The following is a 27,072-nucleotide window of genomic DNA, read 5'->3' on the forward strand; positions in this document are numbered from 1 at the left end:
TGATGCACTTTTCTGGTCTCTCCAGGCACCTATAGTCATGTATACATATTCTACACACACACACACACACACACACACACACACACACACACACACACGTGTCGCTCAATGGTGTCAGCTTATAGTTCCAGCTACTTGACTGAGGCAGGAACATCATGAGTTTAAGGCCTGCCTGGGTTACTTAGCAAAAACTTATCTCAGAAAAAAGAAGCAGGGGAGGAGGCTGGCAAAACATCTCAGGGCTAAAGACCCTGGTTCCAAAACACTTAATTAATTACTTAAATACTTAATTAATTAATAAGTTAATTTTGAACTCAGGTGGTCAGGTTTGCATAGGAAGTATTTTTACCCAATGAACCATCTTTCCAGCTCAAATAAATAATTGGGGGGGGGAAGCAGAGTTGGGTTTTATTAAAAGGAAAAAGACAGATTTAAGCTACAGCTAGTACAAAGACTCTGAGAAAACAAGGCACATCCAAGGTATGACCTTCTCAACATAGAATCACTGTCTGTCTATATTTAAAAGGACATTTAAAAGAGGCCTAAATAATTATTTCTAGGATCTACTAAGAAACTGGAGAGGAAAGGATGATGCACCTCGCGGCACTGAGAAGAATTCGGCTGCACAATACATATATACCCTCACGTCCATCCTCTACGGTAGCCCTTCCACCTTTGCTTGTCAGCTGAAGTGGGCGTTTGCCTTGTCTAGGTCCCATATCACAGTTCTTTGCTGTCTGGTGTACAGTTATCATTGCTCTGGAGAGAAAACAGTTGATTCCTCAAATAAATGGTCTGTTTAGAATGCTCTTCTCAAGAGAAGCTTCAAGGATACTTGAAGGATATATACTGCCACTTAAGATTTTCTCTCTTCTTTCTTTCTGTTTTGTTTTTGTTTTTGTTTTTGTTTTTTTGAGACAGGATCTCACTATATAGATAGACTATATAGATTGTTCCTGCTGCCCTGGAACACATTATGTAGACTAGACTGGCCTGGAACTCATAGAGATTGGCCAGCCTCTGCCTCCTGAGTGCTGGGGTTAAATGTGTGCACCATCATGTCTGGCCTGCCACTTACAATTTTAAGTAGGGACTAGAGACAGCCTGAAGTGGAAAGAGGAATGTACTGTGTGTGTGGATCACACATAAACATATGTATTTAGCTGTAGCAGATTCATATAACCAAGACCTGGATTCCAGACCCAGCTCTGTCTCTGCTGACTCTTGGGAAATTTCTTCTTTCTTGGCTCAGTTTCTAAATCACTGAAATTGAGCTGGAGCTCATGATTTCTGAAGAGCTTCTAAATGAGAACTTACTACATAATGTATGTGTTTGTGTATGTACATACACAGGTACATATACACATATACATTATTCTCTTAGAAATATCTCCATCCATGAACTCTTGTCATTTTTTTGTTATAAAAGCAGAATTGGAGCTTCCTAAAAAGAGCTTTAAATATTGATGTAAGTATGCATGGGGTTAATAGAGAGGCACTTATGAGAAAGAGAGAACATACCCAAGAGGGTGGTGAGTTCTGGAGCTATATCTCAGAGTTACTGAGCTTAAATGAGACCATGGTGTGGGTTTTTATGTATGTTGCAGAAGAGTATAGCGGCGTACAGCCGCTAAGTAAAACACTGAGTTCAATGGGGGATGGATTTTTTTTTTTTTTTTTTTTTTTTTTTTTTTTTATGGTCAACAAAAGTTTAGTCTTCTTGGTGAGATTTCTAGAAAACATCTGGGAAAGGAGTTAGGCCATCCACAAGATCGTATGCCTTCAAGCTTTAAGCATGGCCCACTGCTATTTTAACAATCTTATCTGAAATATCTCTGCAAAAAAGAGGCAAATGTCACAATAATTGCTATGATGGAATTTTTGACTCTGGTCCAACAAGGGGCATCAACCAGATTCTGGAATAAGATACTCCTTTCCCTTCCTGTGTACTCTTCCTTTTCTGTCTTTCTGCCTTGCCTCAGAGATAGAACTGCTGATGATGGCTGTAGAGCCATTTGTTGTTGTTGTTGCTACTACTTTGAATGGGGACATAGACCCTGTCTATCCAGAGATCAATGTAATGAGAGGGTCTGATCTTGGAGATAAAATTGTGACATGGGCATCTGGAAGAGGAGATGCTACTACATCTCCTGCAGAATCAGACAGAGATCAAATTTGGTATGTAAATCTTAGAGAATTTAGAATGGGTTACCTGAGTTATCTCTGTTTTGTCTCTACTTCAATAATGGTGTAGGCTGCTGCCAGAGTATCGAGAGCCATTGATTTTGTTGTATAGTTGTCCCTATCATCTTAGCTTTTGAGTTTGAGGGAGATTCCTTCAAGCTGTAAACTTCTTATTTTATTTTTTTGTAAATTGAGAATAGTAACACTAATAATAAAAATAATTACCGAGCATGGTGGCACAAGCCTTTAATCTTGGCACTCAGAAGCAGATCTCTAAGTTCAAGGCTTGCCTGGTCTACATAGAGAGTTCTAGAACAGCCATGACTACATAATAGACTTTTTCTCAAAAAACCATCGAACACAAATAACAATAAAAGTCAGAGCTATGTTATTTGGCACAGGTTTGTAATCCCAGTACATGAGTTCAAGGGTAGACTGAGCTTTGCAGTGGGACCTCGTCTCAAAAACTAACATGCAAATAAATAACACAACCTCAAAAGTTCTCAACTATGAAAGAGATGACAAACAATATGTCACTTGATAAAAATTCAGTATTTAACAACAATACACACGGTCTTCCTTTACACATTCCCTGAACAGTTCAGACATCTGTGACCCACTTCTATGCCACTTTGCTTATCTCCCAAATAGGTTTTCCAATTTGCCTTATCATACTGTCTTGTGCTTTTCCTTCCTGGCACTTAACCATAACATTAATCAGTTTTTCTAATTATTTTCCCTGTCAAATTCCTAATACTATAACAAGACCTTTAAATGTTTCCACTTTTTCCTGAACTTTCAAGCATAGCCTGACTTTTTCCTGTACCCCCCACCCAACTTTTTTTCAAGCTTAAGTAAATGTAGGCTTACTTTTCTAATAATGTAGACGGCTGACAGTTTGGTTCTTAATATATTCAATGAAAGTTAGCAAAAAGACTTAAAGTCACACTCATTTACCAGATATTGTCAGTACCTAATCAATTGGTTATCTGTAAAGTTGCATAGATGGACTTGGCTGGTTTTTGTTGTTGTCAGGTTTTGTTTTATTTTGAGACAGCTCAGGCTGTCTTTGAATGCTTTCTGTAGTCAAGGATGAACTTGAACTCTTTTATATTTTGCTGCCTCCTGAGTGCTAGGGTTACAAGCTTATCACTACACAGATCTAAGTGGCGTTGAGGAATGAATGCAGAGCCTCCAACACGGTAAGCGAGCACTCTACCAGAAGAACTACATCTCCAGTCCCATAAATAAACGTGTTTTAAATGTGTGGCCAAGGGAATCAGTGCTGGAAGAGGCGAACACTGTCAAGTAGTATCCAGAAAGAAAACCACTGACTCCACTTTGAAGAAGTGCGGCTCTTCAAGGTTCACAAGGGTTAAAAAGGCGGGAGCACCACAGGGTGCACTTGGTGTGTTAAAACCCTGAGGTCACCTGTCACATGGGGGGGTAGCGTACGACAAAAACAAAAGCCAGACATTTTTTAAAAAGCCTTCTTCCATGCTGGAGTTCCCAGGATCCCTCTCCGAAGCCACCTACCAAGCCTGAATCTTCTACTGACCCAAACCTCAACCCAAAAAGGTTCCAGATCTGCTCTGCGCCACGTGCTACTACCAGGGCGTCACCCAGCGCTAGAAAAGAGGCGGCCCCTATTGATCCGCCCAAGGTATCGTGGGAATTGTAGTTTTTTCATGCCCTTCGAAAGTGAGTTCACACTTTTGCCCTGCAAGGGTCATCTCTTCTGTTTAACTCAATAAGTTAAAATAAGAAACATAATTTCTTTCATCCAAGATATTTTTCGAAATAAAACATAAAGAAAAAGGAACAGAGCCAAACTTAAAGTTTACAGGCAGAGGAGACAAAGGGTTAATAGTTGCTACGCATGCGCTCGGAGGACTCGCGGGTTGGGCGGAAGGACAGCTCCTCACAGCTGTGTTTTCCCCGGAAGTGCCTCCTCACCTCTGAAGTCCGCGCGGACGCGGCTTCCTTACCTCATTTGTCTTCGCCCCTCCCCGTTCCTCTACGTGTTTCGGTTCCTGGTTGGTGCTTCCTGGTCGCAGCCGCGGGAGTGAGTATGTGTGTGACGGACCCCGAGCGGTCCTCGATCGGGGACCCCTGCCCCCCCTCCGCCTCGCCCGCGGGCCTGTGGAACTAATGTGTGCCCCTCCCTGGCCTTCGCCTCCCCGTCCTGCGTGGCGCAGCGCTGCGCAGCTAATGGCCTCTCAGCTACGCGCTGCCCCACGCGGCTCAGCGGTGGAGCTTGGCTTTCGCCGCTCCCCTGGCCTGAGTCCCGGGCTTGGGAAAGGCTGGGCGACGATGGCCTTCACGGGCACTTCTTTTCTGTCTGCTTTACCCCGCCGCTTCCCGTGATTCCTCTGTCCGTAAACGTGGAGGCCTCTTTTCGCCGCCCGGAGCCTGGCGCTCAAGGGTGCGCCCAGTCCGGGGTCTCCCTCTAAGCTTGTGTTGTCAGGTAGTCGCTGCAGGAGTGGACCACAAAGAATCTGGGAACTGTGCCCCATTCCTCTATAAAACCAGTAACAGCAGAGAATCTTTCACAAGATAACCCTTTACTCTCACACCCCAACAACAGGCAGTTGTAGTCAACTTTAGGCAAGAGCTGCCTTTACAGTGGGAAAACCATGGTGGGGAGTTGTCAGGCCTGAGTTCCAGCCATCACTGATAAGCTGCTGACGCTCAAAATACCTTTAGGCCAGAGTTTGCCTGCCGTGACTTCAGGGTTGAATGAAGGAAAATTTCAGAGCCTTTTAGCCCATTTTCTTTGAGCCTGTATTCCCCAAGTATAAAACCATCCTTAATTTAATGACTAGGCTCTTTTAAAAAGCTCTTGCCTTCGTTTTGAACATTTGAACCTTAAACTGAAACGTGTATATTTAAGACAATGTTATGTTTTGGGGTCAGTTTAGTATTGTCATTCAAGGCAATCAGAGGATGGGTATTGAACTGAGAAAGAATTAGAAATGACAATTGTATGATAGCTACAAGGTTAACTGCATGGGAAAAGGACAGCAGCTAATAGGGAAAGATATTGTTTCCAGATAGGGTTCCAGGAGTACTCGGAAGTTAACCTAAGTAAATTTAGCATACTTTTCTTCTACGGAGACGTGGTTGTTCTTTGATGTGACATATTTGGATTCTTAACCTTGTTTAATTGGGAAGTGATAGTCTAACATTTGAAAAATGGGCAGAAATTTTAACTCTTGTGATTTTGTTTCTATTGTCATTTTCAGTAGCATACTAAGATTCTTGTATTCATGAACCTAAATTGAGAATAAACTATGTATTAATCAGATTATTCATTGATAACTCTGGATTTAAAAATCCAACTGTGGAGCAGGTGCCCAGCTTCAGGTAGAGCACTGGCCCAGCATACTCATAACCCTGGATACAATCACCAGTACCACAAAATGATTAAAGCCAAATCCTGGATTTAAATCTATGCCTATGGCATCCAGAAAGAAGATCTAAACTAGAAATACTTTGGAAGGAAATTAAGAGCAAACTGTCCAGAATGACCAGTAGATAAACTTCTAGGGAGACATATTCCCATTACCATTTTAGTAAATTCTGAAAATGTAACCTTTGTCTAGCTTAAAGAAATTCATTGACTGAATATGCCCCCCCTTTTTATTACAGTGAATGGTTTAATGTTATTTCTTTAGTTAAGCCTCATTCCCACTTGATATTTCAGATTTTAAAATATGATTAGACTTCTGTAGTCACAGTGCTTTGATAAAGTATTTTGTTTATTTACTTTTGGGGGATGGGTTACAGAGGGGTTGAGACAGGATGTCTTGTAGCCCAAACTGACTTTACTAAGTAGCCAAGACTTGTCTTGAACTCTCTATCTTTCTGCCTCCATCTCCCAAATACCAGGATTACTTTGTGCCCCTGTGTACCACCACATGGGGCTTTGATAAAGTTTTTTGAGTGCCAGTTGAGGAGGTTCTTAGAGATAGTAAACCTATAAGTTTTAATTTCTACTTCTCCTAATTAAAATGTCTTTCAAGGGTTATTCCTGTGGGAAGTAAATGGAAATAAATGGTGTTAGAACCAGTGCACATAATGGAATATTTATTTGAATTTATTTATTTAAAATTTGTGTTTTAAAATCTTAGTGATACTTGCATTAGAGTCAAGAACATGTGAATGATCCTGGCTGTGTTCTTAACTAACTGTCCAGCTTTGGGTAGGTCTCATCATGTCTTAGGATTTGTTTCTTCATATTTATATAAAGGGGGCTATGTGAAGTATTCCAACAGGTACCTTCTAGATTTAAATGTTTGTCATAATAAACATGTTATGTTACCTAGTAAATCTGCTGGGAGTCAAAATGAATAGAAGCTATGAAAACCTTCTGAATCAAGGGATGTGTATATAAATATATGCATATATACATTATACTCATATCTAAGTATACTTTTAAAAAACTAAGTGAATTGATTATAATTAAAGATGTAATAAAACAGCTTGAGGCAAACTGTAACTCTGGCATACATACTACATAAATAGAAGAGAGCATGTTATGCTAGAACACAATTTTCAAGTACAGAAGGTACAAAATCCTCTTAACAGCCATACAGGCTAAATTGTTAAATTCATTTTTCTACATTTCATGGGAAGAGATAAATCCTTAGACCCAAAGAAGTCAGTTCTTATTATGGCTCTGTAGTTTTATTTTTGGCATACATTCACAGGTGTGCCTATGGCTCTATTCTTAATCCCTTTCCTTTGGGATGGCTCCAAGAGTAGTACAAATTTGTAACTCTGTAATTTAGCTCTTTAATTTTTTTCTGTGCAGCCCTGGAATTAGGTTTTATCTTAAGTCCACACTGGATCCTCAGGATGGATCCACTGAGGATTTTGAAGGAAGCATAATTCCTTTGACTTCTTTTAGAATTAATTTACCTATTAAATAAAAAAGGAAAGAACTCATCTTTCATTTGAATTCCTCTGAGGCTAACATTTCAATATAAACCGATAAATGTCATAGCATTATTATTCAGACAGCCACATTCAACTTGTGTGACAATAACAGCATAGCAACCTGAAAGATAGTTAGTTACAAGGAGGGAACAGTATACTGTATTCTTTAAAAGAGAAAAAATAGATAATGATTTGTTTTGTTCTTTCTTGTTTTTTTCTAAATAGGGTCCCATAGCTAAAACTGATCTTGGAGTTTGCTTTGTAGTTGAGGGTGGCCTTGAATTCCTTACCCTCTTGCTTCCATCGAGAAGTGCTGGAATTATACCAAAATGGAGTTCATTGTTTCTGGAAAACAGCACCCAAACTTGCTTGAGTGTAATGCATTTTTGCTTCTTAGATTCTTGGGGTCTGCTGGTTCTGTTAGCAAAGTAGACATAACACCTTGATGTTCTGGCAGAAATTCAAACCTACAAAAACAACCACTTTCTCTTAATTGTGTCTGTGAAGCTAAAGGTGGAAGGAAGAATAAGTTGGCATTGTTATGTTCTTTTAGGGTTCTTAGACAAGGTTGGTTACTTTCCCCAGAGCTAGTATGTTGACCAGCATTCCATTGGTAGATAATTGAGACCTATTGTGTAGATTGTTTTTTTCTTTATTTTGAGATAGGGTTTCTCTATGTAACAGTCTTGGCTGTCTTGGAAATCTCTTTGTAGATCAGGCTGGTCTCTGGCCTCTAACTCACAGAGATCCACCTGCCTCTGCCTCCCAAGTGCTAGTAATAAAGGCTTGTGCCACCACAATCTGATTTACTGTGTAGATTGTTGGTTAATCTTTGGATTAACTGAGAAATTATCCTGTCACAGTTTCTGTATTCTTGGCACATGTCAGGTCCCTTTTTTTGGTGTGTGTGTGTGTCTAAAGGACAAGGGCTTAATGATAGAATTCATGTTTTCAAATATTTATAAATATCTCCAAATACTAGCTGCCCTGCTTGGCTATTGTGATCTATTGTTTAACAAAGTGCACAGGATCCCTATACTCCTGGGATTTGTGATTTGTACTCCTGGGATATTTACATTGAATATGTAATTAAAAATGTGAATGTCTTATAAAGTACTGTGGAAGCCTATGAAATAGGGCACTTAATTCCTTCTGGTGGAAAGTACTGTTAATGCTGAGTTGAAAGATGCATAGGATTTTATATATGCACAGCAGAAAATTTTTTTAGACATTTATTCCCAAAACTATGCTTTTTTGGGGGGGGTCTCAATTTTAGGTACTTAGGAAATTTTGTTTTAAATGCTTTTTTTTTTGTTTTGTTTTGTTTTGTTTCATTTTTCCAGACAAGGGTTCTCTGTAGTTTTGGCACCTGTCCTGGAACTGGCTCTGTAGACCAGACTGGCCTCAAATTCACAAAGATCCACTTGCTTCTGCTTCTGCCTCCTGAGCTCTGGGATTGAAGGTGTGTGCTGCCACCGCTGCTGTTGCTGCTGCCCCCTTCCAGCTCAAGTGCATTTTATAACCAACACAGGAACAAATGCATTATCAAAGTCTTTTGTGCATTCTTTTGGCCAGAGATCTGAAGTCCACAGGATTGATATTATCGTTATTATTAGGAGTAATAGTACTTCAGTATTGGGGATCAAATCCAGGGTTATTTTACTTCTGAGCTACTTTCTCATCTGTTTTGAAATTGAGAACAAACACACTCAGTAAATGTGAAGGGTTTCCTGTTGTGAAGTTTAGTCATACTATAATATTCTTGTATGAGAAGGTATACCTGAACAGGAGTGACACAGAATGAAAGGGGGGTGGAGTGAAGGCAGGTCTTCTGTTACTGCTATGCCTGCTGTTCTTTTTGCAGCATAAATAAGTTTCTCTGCTTTTCTTTAAAAAAAAAAAGAAAGTTGCCAGGTAGTTGTGACACACTTTAATCCCAGCACTCGGGAAGTAGAGACAGGCAGATCTCAGAGTTCAAGACCATCCTGGTCTACAGAGTGAGGGCTACACAAAGAAACCCTGTCTCTAGAAAGAAAGAAAGAAGGAAGGAAGGAGGCAGGCAGACAGACAGACAGACAGACTTAATAGAGCTAGGCAATTGGCACACTTTAATTCCAATACTCAGATGGGTGAGTCACTTTAAGTTCACAGTCAGCCTGGTTTCTGTATAACAAGACACCATTAAAAAAAAGAAAAGAAAGAAAAGAATAAGAATGAAAAGTTTCTTTTAGGAGTCTTAACATTTTAGAGAACAAATGTTCACTGTCTAACAGTGGATCTCAAACTATTTTCTTTTCCAGTATACTTTTAGGATATCTGCATGGATACAGTTCTGTTTGTTGGTGGTAATCTTACTTGAGAGGGCTGAGTATCATTTTAGTACAGAGGTTCTCAACCTGTGGATTAGAATGACTTTTTCACAGGGATCACATATCAGATATCCTGCATATCAGATATTTATAATATGATTCATAACAGTAGCAAAATTGCTGTTATGAAGTAGTAATGATATAATGTTTGGGGGTCATCCACAACATGAAGAACTGTATTAAAGGGTTGCAGTGTTAGGAAGGTTGAGAACCACTGCTCTAGAGGATGATAACAGGGTTTATAAATTTGTAGAAAAGCAAGGGAAAAAAAAAACATTTTAATATGTTGGGGGGGGGATGGTGGTCTTCAGAGTCAGCTCTGGGGTGATAGGCACCAACTAAACAGATCTTAGCTTTTAAAATACTTCTGGTATGACTTTCTGTCTTACAGCATTAAGGCGACTGACTTTCCATAATGTTTGGTGGCTATGAGACTGTAGAAGCATATGAAGATGATCTTTACCGTGACGACTCATCTAGTGAACTGAGTGTTGATAGTGAGGTGGAGTTTCAGCTCTACAGCCAAGTTCATTATGCTCAGAATCTGCATACTGACAACAAGGAAGAAGGGTGTGAGGAAAAGAACTGTGAGGAGTCTCAAACAGCAGGCATCGAACCAAACCAGAAGAACTTAATCATTCTTTCAGATAGTGAGGTCATCCAGCTGTCAGATACATCAGAGGTCATCACATTATCTGATGAAGATAGTATTTATAGGTGTAAAAGAAAAAATATTAAAGTCCAAGCACAAGAAAAGAGCCAAAGTCCTGCTTCTCCTCGTTCTAATAAATTGGCTAAGAAACGCAAGAGAGATAAAGAGAAGCCTGAACCTGAAGAGAGATCAAGCGTGATCCGAGAGGTCATGATCATAGAGGTCAGTTCAAATGAGGAGGAAGAAAGTACCATTTCAGAGAATGAAAACGTGGAAAGCTGGATGCTACTGGGATGTGAGGGAGGAGATGATAAAGACAATGACATCCTTCTCAACCTTGTGGGATGTGAGAACACTGATGCTGAAGGTAAGTATCATTGGCTATTTTGGAAAGTACTACCATCTTTATTAAAGGAGTACTGCTTTTCCTTGATAAAAGACCAGTAGGATCTGATCCATTTCATTTCTCATTTTTTGGTCTTGTTTCTCATGAGGCTACTACCAGAGGCCATTCTAGTGGTGCTTTGTCTGAACATGATAAAGGATGTATTAGATTATCAAGGAAACTGCTTCAACTATAAGCAGATTCATAGCATTCTATGATTACCCCGAGTCACTTTTGACCAAAATCTTAATTCTTTTCTCTGTTGACACAGGTGAGCACTCCATCTACTTGGCTTTGTGCTCTTATTTGGCTAACTCTGTTGGAACTGTCTCTTAAGTGGTTTGCTTATCCAGGAGTTAGCCAGATAGCAAGCTCCTGGAATGCCTAGTACAGGGATTTGTATTTCAGAAACTCCAGATCCAGTAAGACAGGAGGTGGGACACTAGATTGTAGGAGAAAATGCAAATTTCAAGCATCACATTCCTTATTTTAAAATTTTTTAAATTTTTATTTCTTTTTTACATTCCAATCCCAGTCCCCCCTCCCTTCTCTCTTCTTATCCCCTCTCACTCCCCCTCTCATCTGCTCTATGGAGAGGTTAAGGCCTCCCCTAGGAAGTTTAAGTCTGTCCCATCATCTAGTTGAGGCTGAGCAAGGTATCTCTCCATATAGAATGGGCTCCACTAAGTCAGTTTTTGTGTTTTAGTGTTAGATCTTGGATCCATTGCCAGTGGCCTCATATATTGTCCCAGTCACACCATTGTCACCTATATTAAGGGTATCTAGTTTGGTCTTACGCAGGTTCCCCATTTTTCAGACCTGAGTCAGTGATCTTTCATTAGCTTGGGTCAGCTGATTCTTTGGGTTTCCCCATCATGGTTTTGACTCCTTTGTTCATAGTTTTGCTCCTCCCTCACTTTGATTGTACTCCAGGAGCTTGGCCCAATGGTTAGTTGTGGATTTCTGCATCTGCTTCCATCTGTTTCTGGAAGAGGGTTCAAGCGTCTCTGGGGTTATGGATTATAGGCTGGGTATCTTTTGTTTTATGTCTGGTATCCACTTATGAGTGAATATATACTATATTTGTCTTTCTGGTTTTAGGTTACCTCACTTAGGATGGATTTTTCTAGTTCTGCCCATTTGCCTGTGAATTAGGATGTCATTATTGCCGCTTCATAATATACCATTGTGTACTTCAGTTGAGGGCCTTCTAGGCTGTTTCTAAGATCTAGTTATTACAAATAATGTAAGCACCACATTTTTGAAGCGAAAGTTTTGGTGTTTTGTTCCCTCAGTGTAGTTGTTTGATATCAGTAGGTATTCTTCTTAAAAGTTCCCTTCGTTTCCCTCCCTTTGTGCCCTTTGATGTCTTTTACAGTTGATTCCCAAATGGTCTTCTTTTAATCTGCCCTGCACGTTAGTATTCTTGAGAGGTCCTATGACTCAGGGAACTTGGCTGGTATTTTAAGACCTTTAGTGCCTTCCTACTATTTTCTGAAAAAAAAATGATGGTATTCAGTATAAATCATGCTTGGATCCCCAAGAAGTAGCCAACTTTTTTTTCTTTTCCTTTTTAAGGAATCAGACAATATTGCTTCCAGGCTATAATATTTCTTGACTATTCAACTTTTTGTTGGGAAATTGACTTGTGTAGTTGAAGAAATAAGGGCTGAAGATCTAGTTCATTTGTTAGAGTTCAAGTCTAGCATATGTCAAGGCCTGGATTTGATCACCAATACCATATAAACCAGTTGTGGAAATGTAACACCTGTAGTCCTGATACTTGGGAGGTGGAAGCAGGAAGGCCAGGATTTCAAGGTCAGCCATAGTTATATAGCAAGTTTGAAGCCAGCCTCAAATACATGAGGCCCTCTCTTTAAAAAAAAAAAAAAAAAAAAAAAAAAAAGATGTGAGGGTGACTGTTCCCATAGGATCTTACTTAGAAGACAAGTGGACATAGTTTGATAAGCCTCAGAATTCGGCAGCAAGAATAATAATAATTAAGAAAAAAGGATAGTAGTTAAGCAACAGAATCAAATGAAGTTCTGTCTGAATATGGGAGAAATGATAATATTTTTAGGCAGAAACTTAGAGACTAAACCTGTTTGCTAGATCAGGGAGGTTTTGTAAGATGAGACTGTCTGCTATATGTTATTAAAATCTTCTAATATTTATAGAGGTAAAAAAGAAAGGTATACATTCTGGTGGATTGAAGAATGAGGGAACAGTGTAAGCTTGTGTATGATTTTTCTTGGGAAAGTACAAGTGAATTGGAAAGAGAAAAATGGAAACAGTGTGGAAACGATAAATGCTGTAGGGAATACTTTCTGGTAGTAGGTCTTGATATTTGGAAGATACCATTCCTTTAAAGCAGTTGATGAATCCCATTAGGACTATAGTTATATTTTTAGTATCTGGTAATTGAGAAAATGTATGTTAGTAAAAAGCCTAATATTCTCTTACAAGACTGTTTTACTAATCACAACACTGTACAATGTTTAATACACATATATGGGAGATAGTCTTTATATACTGTGTGACTTGGTACCCAAGCTGTAATTAATTGTGTAACTCTCTAGGAGTCTGGTGCTCAGAGACTGGAGTTCATTAAACTAACCCATCAGCAAAGAAAGATTAAAAAGATTGCTTAGAAGTAGTTTTCAGTTAAAATTAAAATACGAACTTGTGAACTCACTTTGAAGGATTCCAGTTGGTGATATTTGGTAGTCTAAAGTGACAGAAACCCAATGATCCGCTCCTTAACTACTTCTTGTTGTCAGATTCATATGTATTTCTTGCTGAGTATTACCATTTGGTGCCTTACTGTTGTTTTAGACTTAACATCCTGAAGAGAAAGTTCATTTTTATTTTGTAACAGGTCTCTGCTGGTTTCAGGATCTGCAGAGATGGTGAAGCTAATGGCAGTGTATAGTTAATTTGTGGAAACATAAAGTAGGCACTGACTTTATGAAAGAGCTTGAAACTGGGAAAGGTGGCCCTGAGAAAGAGGAGAAGTTGCTAATGATATGGACCTAAAGAGGAAGTAGCTTAATGGTAATGATGGACATGATGTACCACTGGAGTAGGAGTATAGTGTGGGGACAGAGCTGACTCTCTCCTTTGGATGATGAGGGAATTTAGTTGGAGAGAAGTTGTCTACAAGGGAGTTGATAAAGACAGGTTGTAGTTTAAAAAAGGTATAAGAGGAGGGTATTTATTTGTAAATTTTTATACAAATTACATTTTTAGTTTTTTATTTGTGTGTGCACATGCATGCATGTGTGTGTATAAATTTGGGCATGTGAATGCAATGCCATACTTGGGGAGGCCAGAGGACAACTTAGAAGAGTTAGTTCTCTCCTTCTACCTTGTGAGTCCTGGGAATCTAACAGTCTTCAGAGTGATTACTCACTGAGCTGCCTTACCAGCCATCATTCATTAAAATTGTGTAAGTGTTGGGGTATGGAAAGGAAAGGTGGTACTAATAGAACTAACTGTAGAGTCTGAGAACCCTTAGAAAAAAGGAATGATTAAAATACAGATTGACATGAAACCATGGAAATGTACTTATTTTTAATCTAGAGAGTCCATTAAGAGAGGAATGTAATAAGCTGAGTACTTTTGTAGAAGTCTCAGCCATTGGAGTTGTCTCTTAAAATCCTAATAAAAGATGTTATTGAAATTTTATGTTTTATAAGCAAATACAATTAGTGAACTTGAACTAGTGTAAGGAGTATGGTTTTTCCGCCTGCCGCCGCTGGTCTTGTCCCGCCGCCATGCCACCAGCCCCAAATACTACACAGAGACTCTGTATTCGATACAATACTGTTGGCCTGGTTACTTGTTTTTTATTGGCTAGCTCTGTCTTAATTATTAACCCATTTCTGCTGATCTATGTATTTCTCTTACCGGGGAGCCGGCGGCATACTGCTTTCTTCAGACTCTCCATCTTGACTCTCCTTACTACTTCCTATTTCCTCCTTGTCTCCTAGTCCCTCCTATCTTCCTTTCCTATTGGCCAACAGTGCTTTATTATTAACCAGTATGAGAAACATATACAGAATGACATCTCCCATCATCTCCTCTTTTCTGTCTAAATAAAAACAAGGGTTTTAACCTTAACATAGCAAAATATATCACATAACAATTATCAAATAAGAATCACAGTTAACACTATTTAGTCCATTAACATTTAGCAAGATTTGAAGAAAATATTTCATCATCTATCCTATCTTTGTGTGTCTAAAGTCTATGTAACTTATCTTTAATACTAAGGAAAACTATAACCATAACTATCAGTCTTTAACTCCTTCAAAGACCACAGAAGGATAATATATAAACTCTACAAATGACAGAGACATCTTGCCTTTGTCAGTCACCTGACGTTCTTCTGTAATCTATCTTCAGCCCATAGGCCATAGTGTGTCTGCCAGACTCTTCAGCAAAGCAGGAAACTTTAAACTGTCTTCTTGTATTGGCAGTTTGTCAGTCACTTTCCTCTGTGTCCTGCAGACTGTCTGGCAGACTCTTCCATGAAGCAGGAACTCTATAGCAATGTCCATCTTGAATCAGCAATCACTTTTTTATGGGTACTGCATGTCCAGTTTATATAGCACAAAGTCAAACAGTCCAGACAAGAGCAGTATCTTGTCCACATGGCTAGTTTTGCCATATTGAAAGCAAACTCCATAACGAGTTTCTTCAATGTCCATCTTCCTTTCTGTTGCAGGTGGTATTGCCAAGAGCAATTATGTCTCACTGTCACGAAAACCCTAATCCATTTTAAATGCCATATTCTGTAGGTCTTTGAAAGGTTTGAAGAATGCCTACCTATCTCAAATACATCTCTGTGTATCTTGAAAAACCTAACTAACTTAACTCTAAGCTTTGACTATCATAGGTAATTATCTATAATCTGTAGTACATTATACAATATGTTTCTGAATGAACTATATAAACACAATACCTAAACAAAAGGAGAAATATATACATCACAAAATTGACCTTAAATTGTATCAATAAATGAAAATCCATTCTAATACAAAGTATCCATATCTATACCATAATTTATTAGCCACGTTGGGCGCCATCTGTAAGGAGTATGGTTTTTCCGCCTGCCGCCGCTGGTCTTGTCCCGCCGCCATGCCACCAGCCCCAAATACTACACAGAGACTCTGTATTCGATACAATACTGTTGGCCTGGTTACTTGTTTTTTATTGGCTAGCTCTGTCTTAATTATTAACCCATTTCTGCTGATCTATGTATTTCTCTTACCGGGGAGCCGGCGGCATACTGCTTTCTTCAGACTCTCCATCTTGACTCTCCTTACTACTTCCTATTTCCTCCTTGTCTCCTAGTCCCTCCTATCTTCCTTTCCTATTGGCCAACAGTGCTTTATTATTAACCAGTATGAGAAACATATACAGAATGACATCTCCCATCAAACTAGTACATAAGTATGGAAGACTATGTAAATGCATATATTTTGTATTTTCCCTCTAGATATAATTTCACAGAGGATTCATAGTTGCCGTAGATTTTTGGCAATCTCAATATACATTTTTTTCATTAAGTTATGAACTTCTACATTTTTGTTCAAAGGAAGGGCTTTTATAAAATTTTCTCTTGGACATGTTCCAGTTGCCAGCATCACCATTCTTCAGCTTTTGGGCTACTGTTAAATAAAGTTAGGGATGTGTGACACAAGCTTTGTGATGTCATGATAGCTGGTCTGAGAACTGAGAGGGCTACCGAGTGACTGGGAGGCAGGTAACATGCAACACAGATAAGCTGGACAAAGGAATGATTCTTACAATCCAATAGAGCTGGATTGTATAAGATGCTGCCAAGCTGTTCAGAATGGCATACAGTTTGAAATTTAATGCAATAGTTATTTCTGGAATTTTCCATTTAGTATTTTTTTTAGATTGTAGTTGACCATGTATAACATGCTGTGGAGACCAAATCATGGACATAGGAAGACTACTGTGTTAGAAAAGCATGTCTGCTATTGGGAGAGAGGATGTATGAAAAGAAGCAGCATTTTTTCATTGGTATAGGGAATGTTAAGCATTGTTTCATAAGACAACTAAAAAATAGAGACAATTAAGTACTTTAGGAATTATTTTTCTTGGATAGGTAGATAAAGGACATTTAACTGTAGGAATAATGGTTAATTCTTCCTTGTAGATTTCTATGATGGATAGAATATTGTAATAAATTCCAGTATCCTGTAAACCAGCTTTAACAATGACTCACTCAAACTCATATTTTCTTATCTATAACTCCATGCTTCTTCCATTATTTTGAAGCAGAATATAAACATGTTATTTCATTTATAATACAATATATGTTTCACTCTGTAAAACTTTCTGAAAGGTAAAATTATTTTTTAAAAAATATAATCATTATCACACCCAAACAACTTACCAATAACTATTTATCATCAAATTTTCAGTCAAATTTCAGACTGTCTCCTGTTTTTTTTCCCCTTAGAGTTAATTTTAATCATATCTGATGTGCACGTTGCAATTTGTTGCCAATTTCATTGTCTTTTAATTTATATTATAGGTTACCCTTTATCTTCTTTGCTTTCTCTTTTAATTCTTTGTAATTTCACTAATTGGATGGCTTTCCCTCTAGAATTTCCTATCTGTGTTTTGTTTTGTTAAATATATCTTACTGCCTTTCCTATTTCCTGTGACTTGTTCATCTGTTTCATTTTGTTTTTGATATGTTTCTTTACATTATAATATAATTACATTATTTCTACCCCCTCCCTCCAAGCCCTCCCATGTTACCCACAACTTGCTCTCTTTCAAACTCATGCCTTCTTTTTCCTTAATTGCTGGTGTGTGTTTGTTTGTAACCCTAAATATATGAATACAGCCTGCTTAGTTCATATAATGTCCATATAATGTCAGAATGATCATTGGACAACCAAGTGGTGTGTTCTTCCTGTGGAAGACTACTTATCCTACTCTTACATTACTTAGTTGCCTGTAGTTCTTTATTAAGGTTGAGGCCTCATGGTCACCCCACCCTACCCCTCCATTTAAGTATGTCTGTTGTTTTCCTTGTTCAGCTCATGGTTAGGCAATCTTGAGTGAGTGTATCTTCTGACATTCCTAGGAGACAGTCTCACAGTAAATTCCCTAATCCTATGGCTTTTATAATCTTTCCATCTCCCCTTTCAAAGATCTCGAAGCATTGGGTACAGGAATTATATTACAGATGTATCCATTGGGACTGGGCTCCACAATTCTGCATTTTCATTCTTGTGGTTTTCTGTAATGCTCTCTGTTGCAAAGAGATGTTTCCTTGATGAAGGGTAAGAACTGCATTTATTGTGGGTATAAGGATAAATATTTAGTGTGTAGTTAGGGATTGTGCTGGTTTAGATGAACTTTTTTAAGTTTAATGTTTTCTTATTGTATAAATATTTTTTAGTTTCCAAATTTGGAACCTATTCAAGTAAGTCTATGTTTTAAGTCTCCACCCTGTTCCTGCTCTTGTCCTTATGCATACAGGTTAAGGAAAAAAACAAAAAACAAAACAAAACAAAAAAACAAACAATGCTTTGTCCTTATGTTAAAATAAAAATAAGCAAACAACACACACACACACACATATCTTTGTGTTTTCTCTTTCCCTTTGTTAAATAATCAGTACACACTATGACACTACCTTTTTTCTTTTAATAGTATATACTAGAACTGAATTTCTATTGCCATGAAAAGGTGTTTCTCATTTATAGGACTGTGAACTATTTTTGTATCTCTTATGCTACACCATGCTGATAATTAGACATGAAGTGTTTTCTAAATATAGGTAAAGAGTAACTTCAAATAGTCAGTGAATAGTAAAGTCACACTATTAAAGTGAATTTTAAACAGTGAGTGGTAGTGCATTTACAACTGAAGAAGTAAGCTTTAGTTCCATTCTTACTGTTAATGCCTCTTCCTCATTTCATAATTTTTGAAGGCCACAAATTTAACAAAAATTAAATAGGTTCAGGATTTAGAAAGAAAACACCCTTTGAAGAATAAAGAATATGGCATTTTGAAGTTTGAAGCCAAATTAGTTTCTGGTTTGTGAGTGTGATGGTCTAGAAGGCCTGCTTTAATACTTAGCATGTCCAGTTTGGCCCATGTAGTGGATACAGAAGTAAGTCCTAAGTTAATTTAAGTGTATTTCTGCCTCTGCTGTTAGTGTATTTTCTTTTCATAGTTATTTGAAGTTGATAAGAAGTCATGGCTCAGTTAATGTGAAATTGTGGATTTTGAAACCGAGGTACATTTATGGCTTTGAAAAACCTAGGGCAGTATTTTGCTGACCTGCCTCTGTCACCTGGCAGGATGTACTCAGGCAGTACCCTGGTCAGCCCAGAGTTCCATGACTACTAGTCTGCACGAGTGCAAAGGACCCTTTTAAAAAAAGACCCCTGCACACTTATGCTCTCTTTCTGCTCTCTTTCCTGCTGTTCCCCTCGGGCAGACAGGACTTTTCCTGTCTCCCTCTTCTCTTCTGTCCTCTGTCTCTGTGTGTCTTTACCTCTTTCCCCTTTCCTTCTCCCCATTCCCTCTCTAATAAAACTTCTCATCAAGCTCTGTCTACCTGGCATGTTTGTCCCTCCTCCTTGGTTTCCCTTGCCTGCCATGGAATCCACCAAGGTTTCCTTCAAGCATTATCCTAACAGGTGTGGTTTCACAAGGTGAACTCATGCAGAGCCCTTGCAGAGTTCCTAAGACTTTCTAGGCTCTCAACCAAAGCATGGAACTGAAAAGAAGTGAGTAGAATAGGTACCTATTTAAATTTCAGTTTTTCTTCTTTTTATTTATTCCTTGATGATTTCATACATGTGTACAGGGTCCCTTGGTCATACCCACCACCAGCCTCACTGCCCTGCTATTTGTCTCCCTATCATCCCCCTCCCACCTTCAGGTCCTGCTCTTTTTAGTTTTTCAAACACTTCAATTATTTGATTTGATTTGGGCCTTTACATACACAGTTTTTCTTCCTGGGTCACTGCCTTGCTTGACTGATAACACCATCCTTCAGTTGTCAGTTTAAAGCTTACTGAATGAAGTGATGGTTATAGATGCTTAATATTAGATATCAGAGTCTACAGTTGACTGTGACTTGTGGTAACTTAAAAAGACCAAGTCGTTTTTTTGTTGTTGTCTCTAGTATGGTACTTTCTTTAAATGCATTTTATTTGATTTCGTGGCATTTTATAATCTACTGGCTTATTAGACAGTCAAATCTTAAATCAAAACAAAACACAATATAAGCCACTTGCTTATTAAGGTATTGGGATTCAAGAGCTGTCATGAAGTCCCTGCTTTTTTAGAACCCTTAATATGCTTGATAATATGGAAAAGTCACTGATGTTATATTAAAATACATTTCTGTAAGCACAAGAGATGTTTCAGCATCACACATAATTGTCACAGATGAATATAATAAGCTTTATTTAAGAAGCTTTTCAGGTGCTGGTAGGTGGCTTGGTGGTTTAGAACACTTGATGCTCTTGCCCAATTCTCAGAATTTCCATGTTGGTTTACAACCATCTGTAGTTCAAGTTCCAGGGAATTCAAAGCTCTCATCTGACTTCTGTGGGCACCAGGCATGTATACAGTGCACAGAAGGCAAAATACTCATACACATAATATAAACCTAAAAAAAAATTAAAAACCAAAAAAGCTCAGTCAGTGAAGTACTTGCAGTGCAAGCATGAGAACATAATTTTGTTCCCCAGCACATGAGTAAAAAGCCTGGCATGATTGCATGTATTCTCCTAATTCCAGCACTGGGGAGAAGACAGGCAGCTGGGCAGACAGCATGATTGACAAGCATCAGATCCCAACAAAAAACAGGACAGTTCCCTGAAGAACAACACCCAAGGCTGAACTCTGGCCTTCACGCATGTACACACAAAACACTTGCATATCACACATGTGCACCTGCATATGATCACACAGGGAGGGCTGGGAGAGTGAAAAAACTTGATAGCTGTGTTGGGGCTCATGCCTATACCAGTATATGAAGGTTAAGGCAGTGTGGGAAGCTGTCTTTGCAGGGTTGCAGTTGGAGCCAGCCAACCAGCCCACAGTTGGTAACTGAGAAGGGGAGTATGGACTAAAGAAAGGCTAGGTAAAGAGAGACATAGAATAAAATCAGGAGGGCAATTCAGTCAATACTGAATGCAGAGTTTATTTTTCACCACTCTTAAATACCTTAACCAAAAAAGAGGAACATGGTTTCATGTATACAGAACAGACAGATTTTTCTTCCTCAATTCCCCAAGGATTCTGTAACCACACCTTATCTGGCCTTGAGGGTCAAGAGTAACCACATTTCAGACCAAGTCTGTTGTTATTTAGATAAGACACCCAAAGCCAAGATCAAATATCCTACTGTATAGCCACACCTTTGACCTTTAGGTCTTATGACTTACTAAGGGCAGTTTTGAACTCTGTGGCCTTTAGTCAGGATGGTGTGGAGCCATCTCTATGGACCTGGACACGGCAGGATCTCAAGTTTAATACCAGACTGGGCTACATACTGAAACCTTATCTCATAAAACAGTACACAGCTGGGTATGTTCACAGCATCAGGAGGATTGCTGTAAGTTCAAGGCCAGCCATGGCTACATGGCGAGACCCTTCCTCAAAAGAAACACAACAAATCAACAAAACAAAAGCAAGCAAAAACTTTTACTTTGTAGGTAAAGTACAAGAAAGAAACATGAATATATGCTATTAGTATTTATATGTAGCTAGATATGATGGAATATTTTAATAGCATGTCTTCATACAGCCTTCTCAGGTGAAATGAGAACAGGTATTTGTATTCTGAATATGTTCAGAATGCTGTGGGAGATTTCTTGGTCATGATTTTCTTTGTTTCTGCCTGTTTCTTGTTTCTATTTCTCCCATTTCTTTGGGTATTTTATTCAGTTTTCTGGAAGACAGATTAGTTGGAGGTGTACTATAAATTCAGTTGTATCAGGTGCTATAAGTTGTTAAAGAAACATGACCAGCTATTTAAGGAGGATCTTATACAGGTCTTTAAGATTTTAATTATTATTATTTTTTTAATGTATGGGTGTATTGCTGGCATGTATATCTGGGCACCATGCATGTGCCTGGTACATTTAGAGACTGGAGCAGGGCATTAGATCCCCTGGAACTGGAGTTAAAGGGTGATAAGCCACCATGGGAGTGCTGGGAAACGAACTTGAGTCCTCTGAAAGAGTAGTCAATTCTCTTAACCAATGAGCCATCTCTCAGCCCCATTATGCAGAACTTTTAAAAGTAGAATATTTTTTAAAAAAATTTTAATTTTGGCTTTTTATAGGTTGTCAACTTTCTTAATAGTTTGAGCATAGGAAAGGAACCAATTATTTGTTTTAGAATCATTAATAAATTAAGCTTACTTTCAGTAATTCTTCAGATCTTTAGGTAGTATTTTCCTCCTGTTTTTCATTCAACTTAATTTCAGTAATTACAGTTCTCATAACTTCCTAGACCTAATTGGTTATAAGAATGAGTTGCCATTTGACACACCGCTCATGGATGTGTAGTTTGATATCTGTCTTATAATTAAAAAGTAGCCACACACTAGAGCTCCAGTGACCAAGAACATCTAGGACTCACTCCCTAGTGTGTTCAGCTTTTGTAAGCCTGGGCTACACAATTCCTAAAGCTGCTTTGAGCTGTGTCTCTAGTTGTACATGTCACCTTCCACTTAACTGTTGTAAGGGCATCTTTTTTATTTAATTTCTAATTAGCATAATGGCTTGAGCTGTTTTATTCAGTTGTCATAGGACGGGAAGAAATAAAAATGTTCAGATTCAACTTTACTTGTGAATAGGGTGACGTTTAAAAGCCTCTTATGGCTATTGTTCAGCAAACTACAAATCTTATTGGAAACCCACAAAATCCAAGGCAGCTTTGGGTTGGCTTTTAATAACATTTTGGAATGTTGATATTGTGTGTCGCTAATTTTATTGTGATTTCATTGTAGACCAGAAACTTTGGTATGCATTCTTTCAAAGTCAGTTTATGACTTTCTGTCTAAATTCATTTATCGTTGCTTTAAAAAAATACATATACTATTAAGTACCAAGGAAGAGAATTAAATTTTTCTTTTGAAAAACATTTGGTAACTGACCTTGATTTTCATAGATGTACTAAATTCAGTAGAAACTGTTCAGTGGAAAACTACCTCCATACACTTATTGAACTGGTGACTTAGTATAGTTGCTATTTAAAATGTTACTTTATCTGCAGGTGTGTTTATTGCTTTGGAATGGAGAAGCATAAAATTAAGTGGGCCACAGTTTTATTCTTCTCAGAGGAACTTGAGTCCTGATGTGTTTAGGTGCAGGGTTTAAATGTAATTTCCACATAGCTTCTTGCTATAAAAATAATCTAATGTATGTAAAGATTATTTGTATTAGATTATTAAGTATAACTGATCAGTAGAATATTTTTATGGTCAGGATATAAATTTTATATGAATGATATGTTTGGATTATGAAACCTTTTCCAAAAGAAATGCAGAACATTTAATCATTTTTTTTCCATGAGCATAAAGGTTATTCAGATAATTCCTTTATTTTTAGATTTTATTTTTAAGACTTTGCTAATTTTTTGTTCAATTTCAAGTAATTTGTTATTTTCCTAAATACTCCTATTGTGGTTAGTAATAAAGTGTTGAAGGAAGTTTCTCATTCTAAAAGATTTCCTTTGTTTCATTGCTCATCTTTGATTATGTTTTAAAGGAATTGTGGTTGAGATTTTGACATTTTTAGTTACTTGCCCATTGGTTGTTTCTTCTGCTAGGAATAAGAGATAACCATTTTAGTTGAGCATCCACCATGTGTAAGGCCACATTTTCTTTTAAAACTCTACAGAGTACATAAAGGCATCCCTTTGATTTGCTTTTTCATGGAAGTTTTGATCCAGTCACATTGTTTCCGGTGTCTTTGGTATGTTTCTAGAGATAAAGTTTACTTTGTAGTACCTATTTGGATTCAAGGAATGGATGAAACAGATTATTTTAAGTGACTCTTATTATGCTAAGCATGTAACTTTGATTTGTGTGACAAATTCTTAACCTTAGAATTTCAGCTTTTGTCAGTTTTGAAAGTTAGTTCATTGTTTTTATTCCTGTCTTTTGCAAACACATTTTAAAGGAGGACAACAAAATTGTATGATGGTGAAATAGTTTGCACCATCCTTTGCTTTAAGCAAGTCGTATGCCCCCAGGTGAGAGAATAGTGTTTAAGAAGCTCAAGAGCTATTTGTTAAGGAAGAAAGTGTTTTTTAATTGGCAAATCCTTTGAAGTGAGTAGGCCATATTTGCTTTTGTTTTTTAACTATGTAACACTGCAACAGAATTAATCCACTCTAGAAAGTCCTACCTCTAAAGAACTTCTAACACTCCATATTTGTAGTTAATTAGGAATTCCAAAGATTAGGAAAAATTGGTTATGGCTGACAAATGAGTTTGACGAAGTCATACAAGTGCTTTATAAAAATCAGGTGAGGAATTCATGATTATAGCAGATACATTTAACTGAAGGAAGGTTGTTTTTGAAGAGTTGTGGAACTACATTAACCCTGGAAGTTAGTCCTGACACTGCATACATAGCTGTTCTTATGTGTTAAATTGTCTGCTTTGAGTATAATGAATTTTTGTCAGTGATTTATAGAAGTAATACTGCTTTATACATTTAAAGAGAATTTTTATTTTCAGTAAAATGTCTTTGTTACAATAACAACTTGAATGATTGCTTCAGTTCCATATAGGCAAGTATTTTGACCATTCTGTTGTCTACTCCTCTCATTTGGTTTGTGTTAGACGCAACATAGATTTTTGTGGTGAATACATGTAACTTAAATATTGTTGTGTCATTATTGCCTAATAATCATTTAAACCTGATGTCATCTATTTGAAGAAGTTCACAATATTAAATGTTTCTGAATCTTTAAGTTCTTGGTAAAAGTCTACCAGGTAGTAGCTTGTGAAGTATTGGGGTGTTATTAATATCATGAATTTTTTGGTTATATTTGTGCTTAAAAATTTCTGTTTGAAATGTTTACATTTGGAAAATCATCATGATTGTTGGGTGTAGCAAAAGAAATGAAATGGTCAAACCACAAATCATCCAATTTTCAGATGATATTGCTTAGTTAAACTGACTGTAATATGGTTGTGTGAATAGAGGAGTTATGCTGTGGGATCATGACACCACTTAGGTAGCAGGAGCAGCAAAGAGTGTTTTATTAGGTGTTTTTCTTCCTTTGATTATTTAAACCTAGAAGATCATAGGTTTGTGTGCAAGCTTCTGAGTGAATATTAAGCAACGAGAATCCTTTCTCTTTACGTTTATCACACATGTGTGTATTTTAGCTAAAAAGGGAAAACTTAATCTTCTTTTGAATCTTGGTAGTTATTCTTATAAAAATTGATTAAACCAGTAAAGTTTGTTTAGGAATCTCAGAAAGATCTCCAGTATCTGGGTACCTGCAGCCTCAGCAGTCTCTGTGCAGATTCCCTGCCTATTGTGCCCTGTGCTCATTTAAATTTCCCATGGCTTTGGGTTGCAGACTTGGTTTTCTGCAAGAGTGCCCATGCTTATTTGGTCATATATTCTGAGTGACTTTTTTACTTTTTCTTTCTTCTTATTTTCTTGATTGCTAAGAGAACAGAGAATTTTTTTTTTTTTTTTTTTTTTTTTTTTGAATCCCAAATTTGTTTCTTTGTTCCGCTTTCTTTTTTTCACCCTATCTTTTTCTATCTTGTTTTGTTTTGCAGATTGGGAAGAATTACGGTGTGGTCCTTAGAGCCATGGGGACTAGCAGAGAAAAACTCATTTTGTTCATGGTTTTGTTTTCTTAATAAAAATAGCAATTTAATTCCTGAACTATTGAGAAGCTTAAAATATGTTAACTTTGTGCATGAAATTGATGGAAAGTTATTAATTATGAAAATTGTTAATAAGGAGTACTGTCATGAAATTTAAATTTAAATGTTGTAGACTAAAAATGCACTCTTGAAGTCAGTTGTAATCGCATATGTGATTTCTTTTTATACTGAAAATGTGTTGTCCACACCACATATAAATAGACATTTAGATGTGTATTTACTTGATCAGCGATACAACATTTTACCTTGATCTTTTTATAAGCCCGTTGTTTTAAAGAATACAGAACATGTTTATTTCTGCTCAAAGGTGAATCATTTTGTTTTATGAAATAACCACTTTATGCTGCCAAGTGCTAAGTCCTTGGAGAAGTGTGTTGTGGCTGTTTAACTATCAACTAATTATTGTTGTAAGCTAAAATAACAGACTCTAGTCCCAACAGTTCTACAAAACGTTTTTCTCATATATAAGGGTTTTAAAACTATTACTGTTTTACAGTTGTTTTATAAACATGACATGATACAGTATTGTATATTACACTAGTATATGATAAATAGAAGATCCTTTGCCTTTAAAAGTTGTAATAATTTCCTAATTTAGCTCATGAAAAATGCTATGATATGCTTTTAGTTAACAGCCTGGAAAAAAAAAAAACTTTCTGATGTTGGTAAATAGAGGAAAGGGGAGAGTCTTTATGATAATTTATCATTTTGGAATTTTTAATGTGATTATACATTATGGAAATTAAATATCTAGTATTTTTTCTGGATGTGGATCCTTCTTTCTGTATATTAATTTTTTAAAATTTTTGATAATTTTAATGTCCTAAACTACAAAATTCATAATTACCAAGAAATAACATTTTTAATGTTACTTTGCTATTTTATATTTATCATTTCTCACATTCAATATTTTGATTTTACACTAACACTTTGATTTATATGAAATTAATTCTTAAACAATTTCTTTTAAAATCAGTTAATTTCAAAACAGGAAAATGTATCCTGATATCTAACTAGTTGTTGATTATTCTAAATAAAATAAATCATATATTTATAGTCTTCACTAGTTTGCAAAATTATTCTCAGAATCCTGGACAATTTTCAAAAGATAGTTTCTAGTTGATCTTTGATATTCCTATCAAATGATTTTTAAATACAATTTTAAATAGTACATTAATATTCTATAATATGAAAAGTAATATTATAAAAAAGTGTGCAGCTTCAAAAATCCATTTTCATGGCAAGTGTAGACCTTGCTTGTGTGTGAGCACACCAGCATAGCATTGCAGAGCTTGGCTGGGAATCTACCAAGGAGAGAAGCTGAGGAGTGCTTAGTGCTGCTGAAACCCCATAGGCAGTGTCACACACACAACCTTTGTTTTTAAAGGTCATGATTGCCTGATGCCTTTTCCAGTTTTTATTTGCAATTCTGTTTTATGCCATTTCTCTTTCCTTCCTTCCTTCTTCCTTTCCTTCCTTCCTTCCGTCCTTCCTTCCTTCCTTCTTCCTCTCTTTGTTCTCGTTTTTCTTTTGGGAGTGGGTGGGATGTTCTTTTAAAACTGAGTAGTTAAACATGTATAGTATCTATTAAAGAATACTG

The 27,072-nt window shown here is 37.2% G+C and overlaps 1 protein-coding gene across 3 annotated transcripts in view; it reads left to right on the top strand.

Annotated features, from left to right (window-relative positions):
* The first annotated feature begins 4,124 nt into the window (after positions 1–4,124).
* The window catches only part of Zcchc7 (zinc finger CCHC-type containing 7), a 181,139-nt gene continuing 158,191 nt past the window's right edge, over positions 4,125–27,072 (top strand). Inside the window, exons 1-2 of one of the 3 annotated variants that reach the window (XM_051187704.1) lie at positions 4,125–4,249; positions 9,886–10,513. In XM_051187704.1, the coding sequence (XP_051043661.1) occupies positions 9,910–10,513 (604 nt within the window). In that variant the 5' untranslated portion in view covers positions 4,125–4,249; positions 9,886–9,909. Of the gene's footprint in view, positions 4,254–4,474; positions 4,610–9,885; positions 10,514–27,072 lie in introns of those variants that run through there. The other 2 variants (XM_051187706.1, XM_051187705.1) reach the window with 2 other exon arrangements.

This window comes from Phodopus roborovskii, unplaced genomic scaffold (assembly GCF_943737965.1).
Source record: "Phodopus roborovskii unplaced genomic scaffold, PHOROB, whole genome shotgun sequence".
NCBI lineage: Eukaryota > Metazoa > Chordata > Mammalia > Rodentia > Cricetidae > Phodopus > Phodopus roborovskii.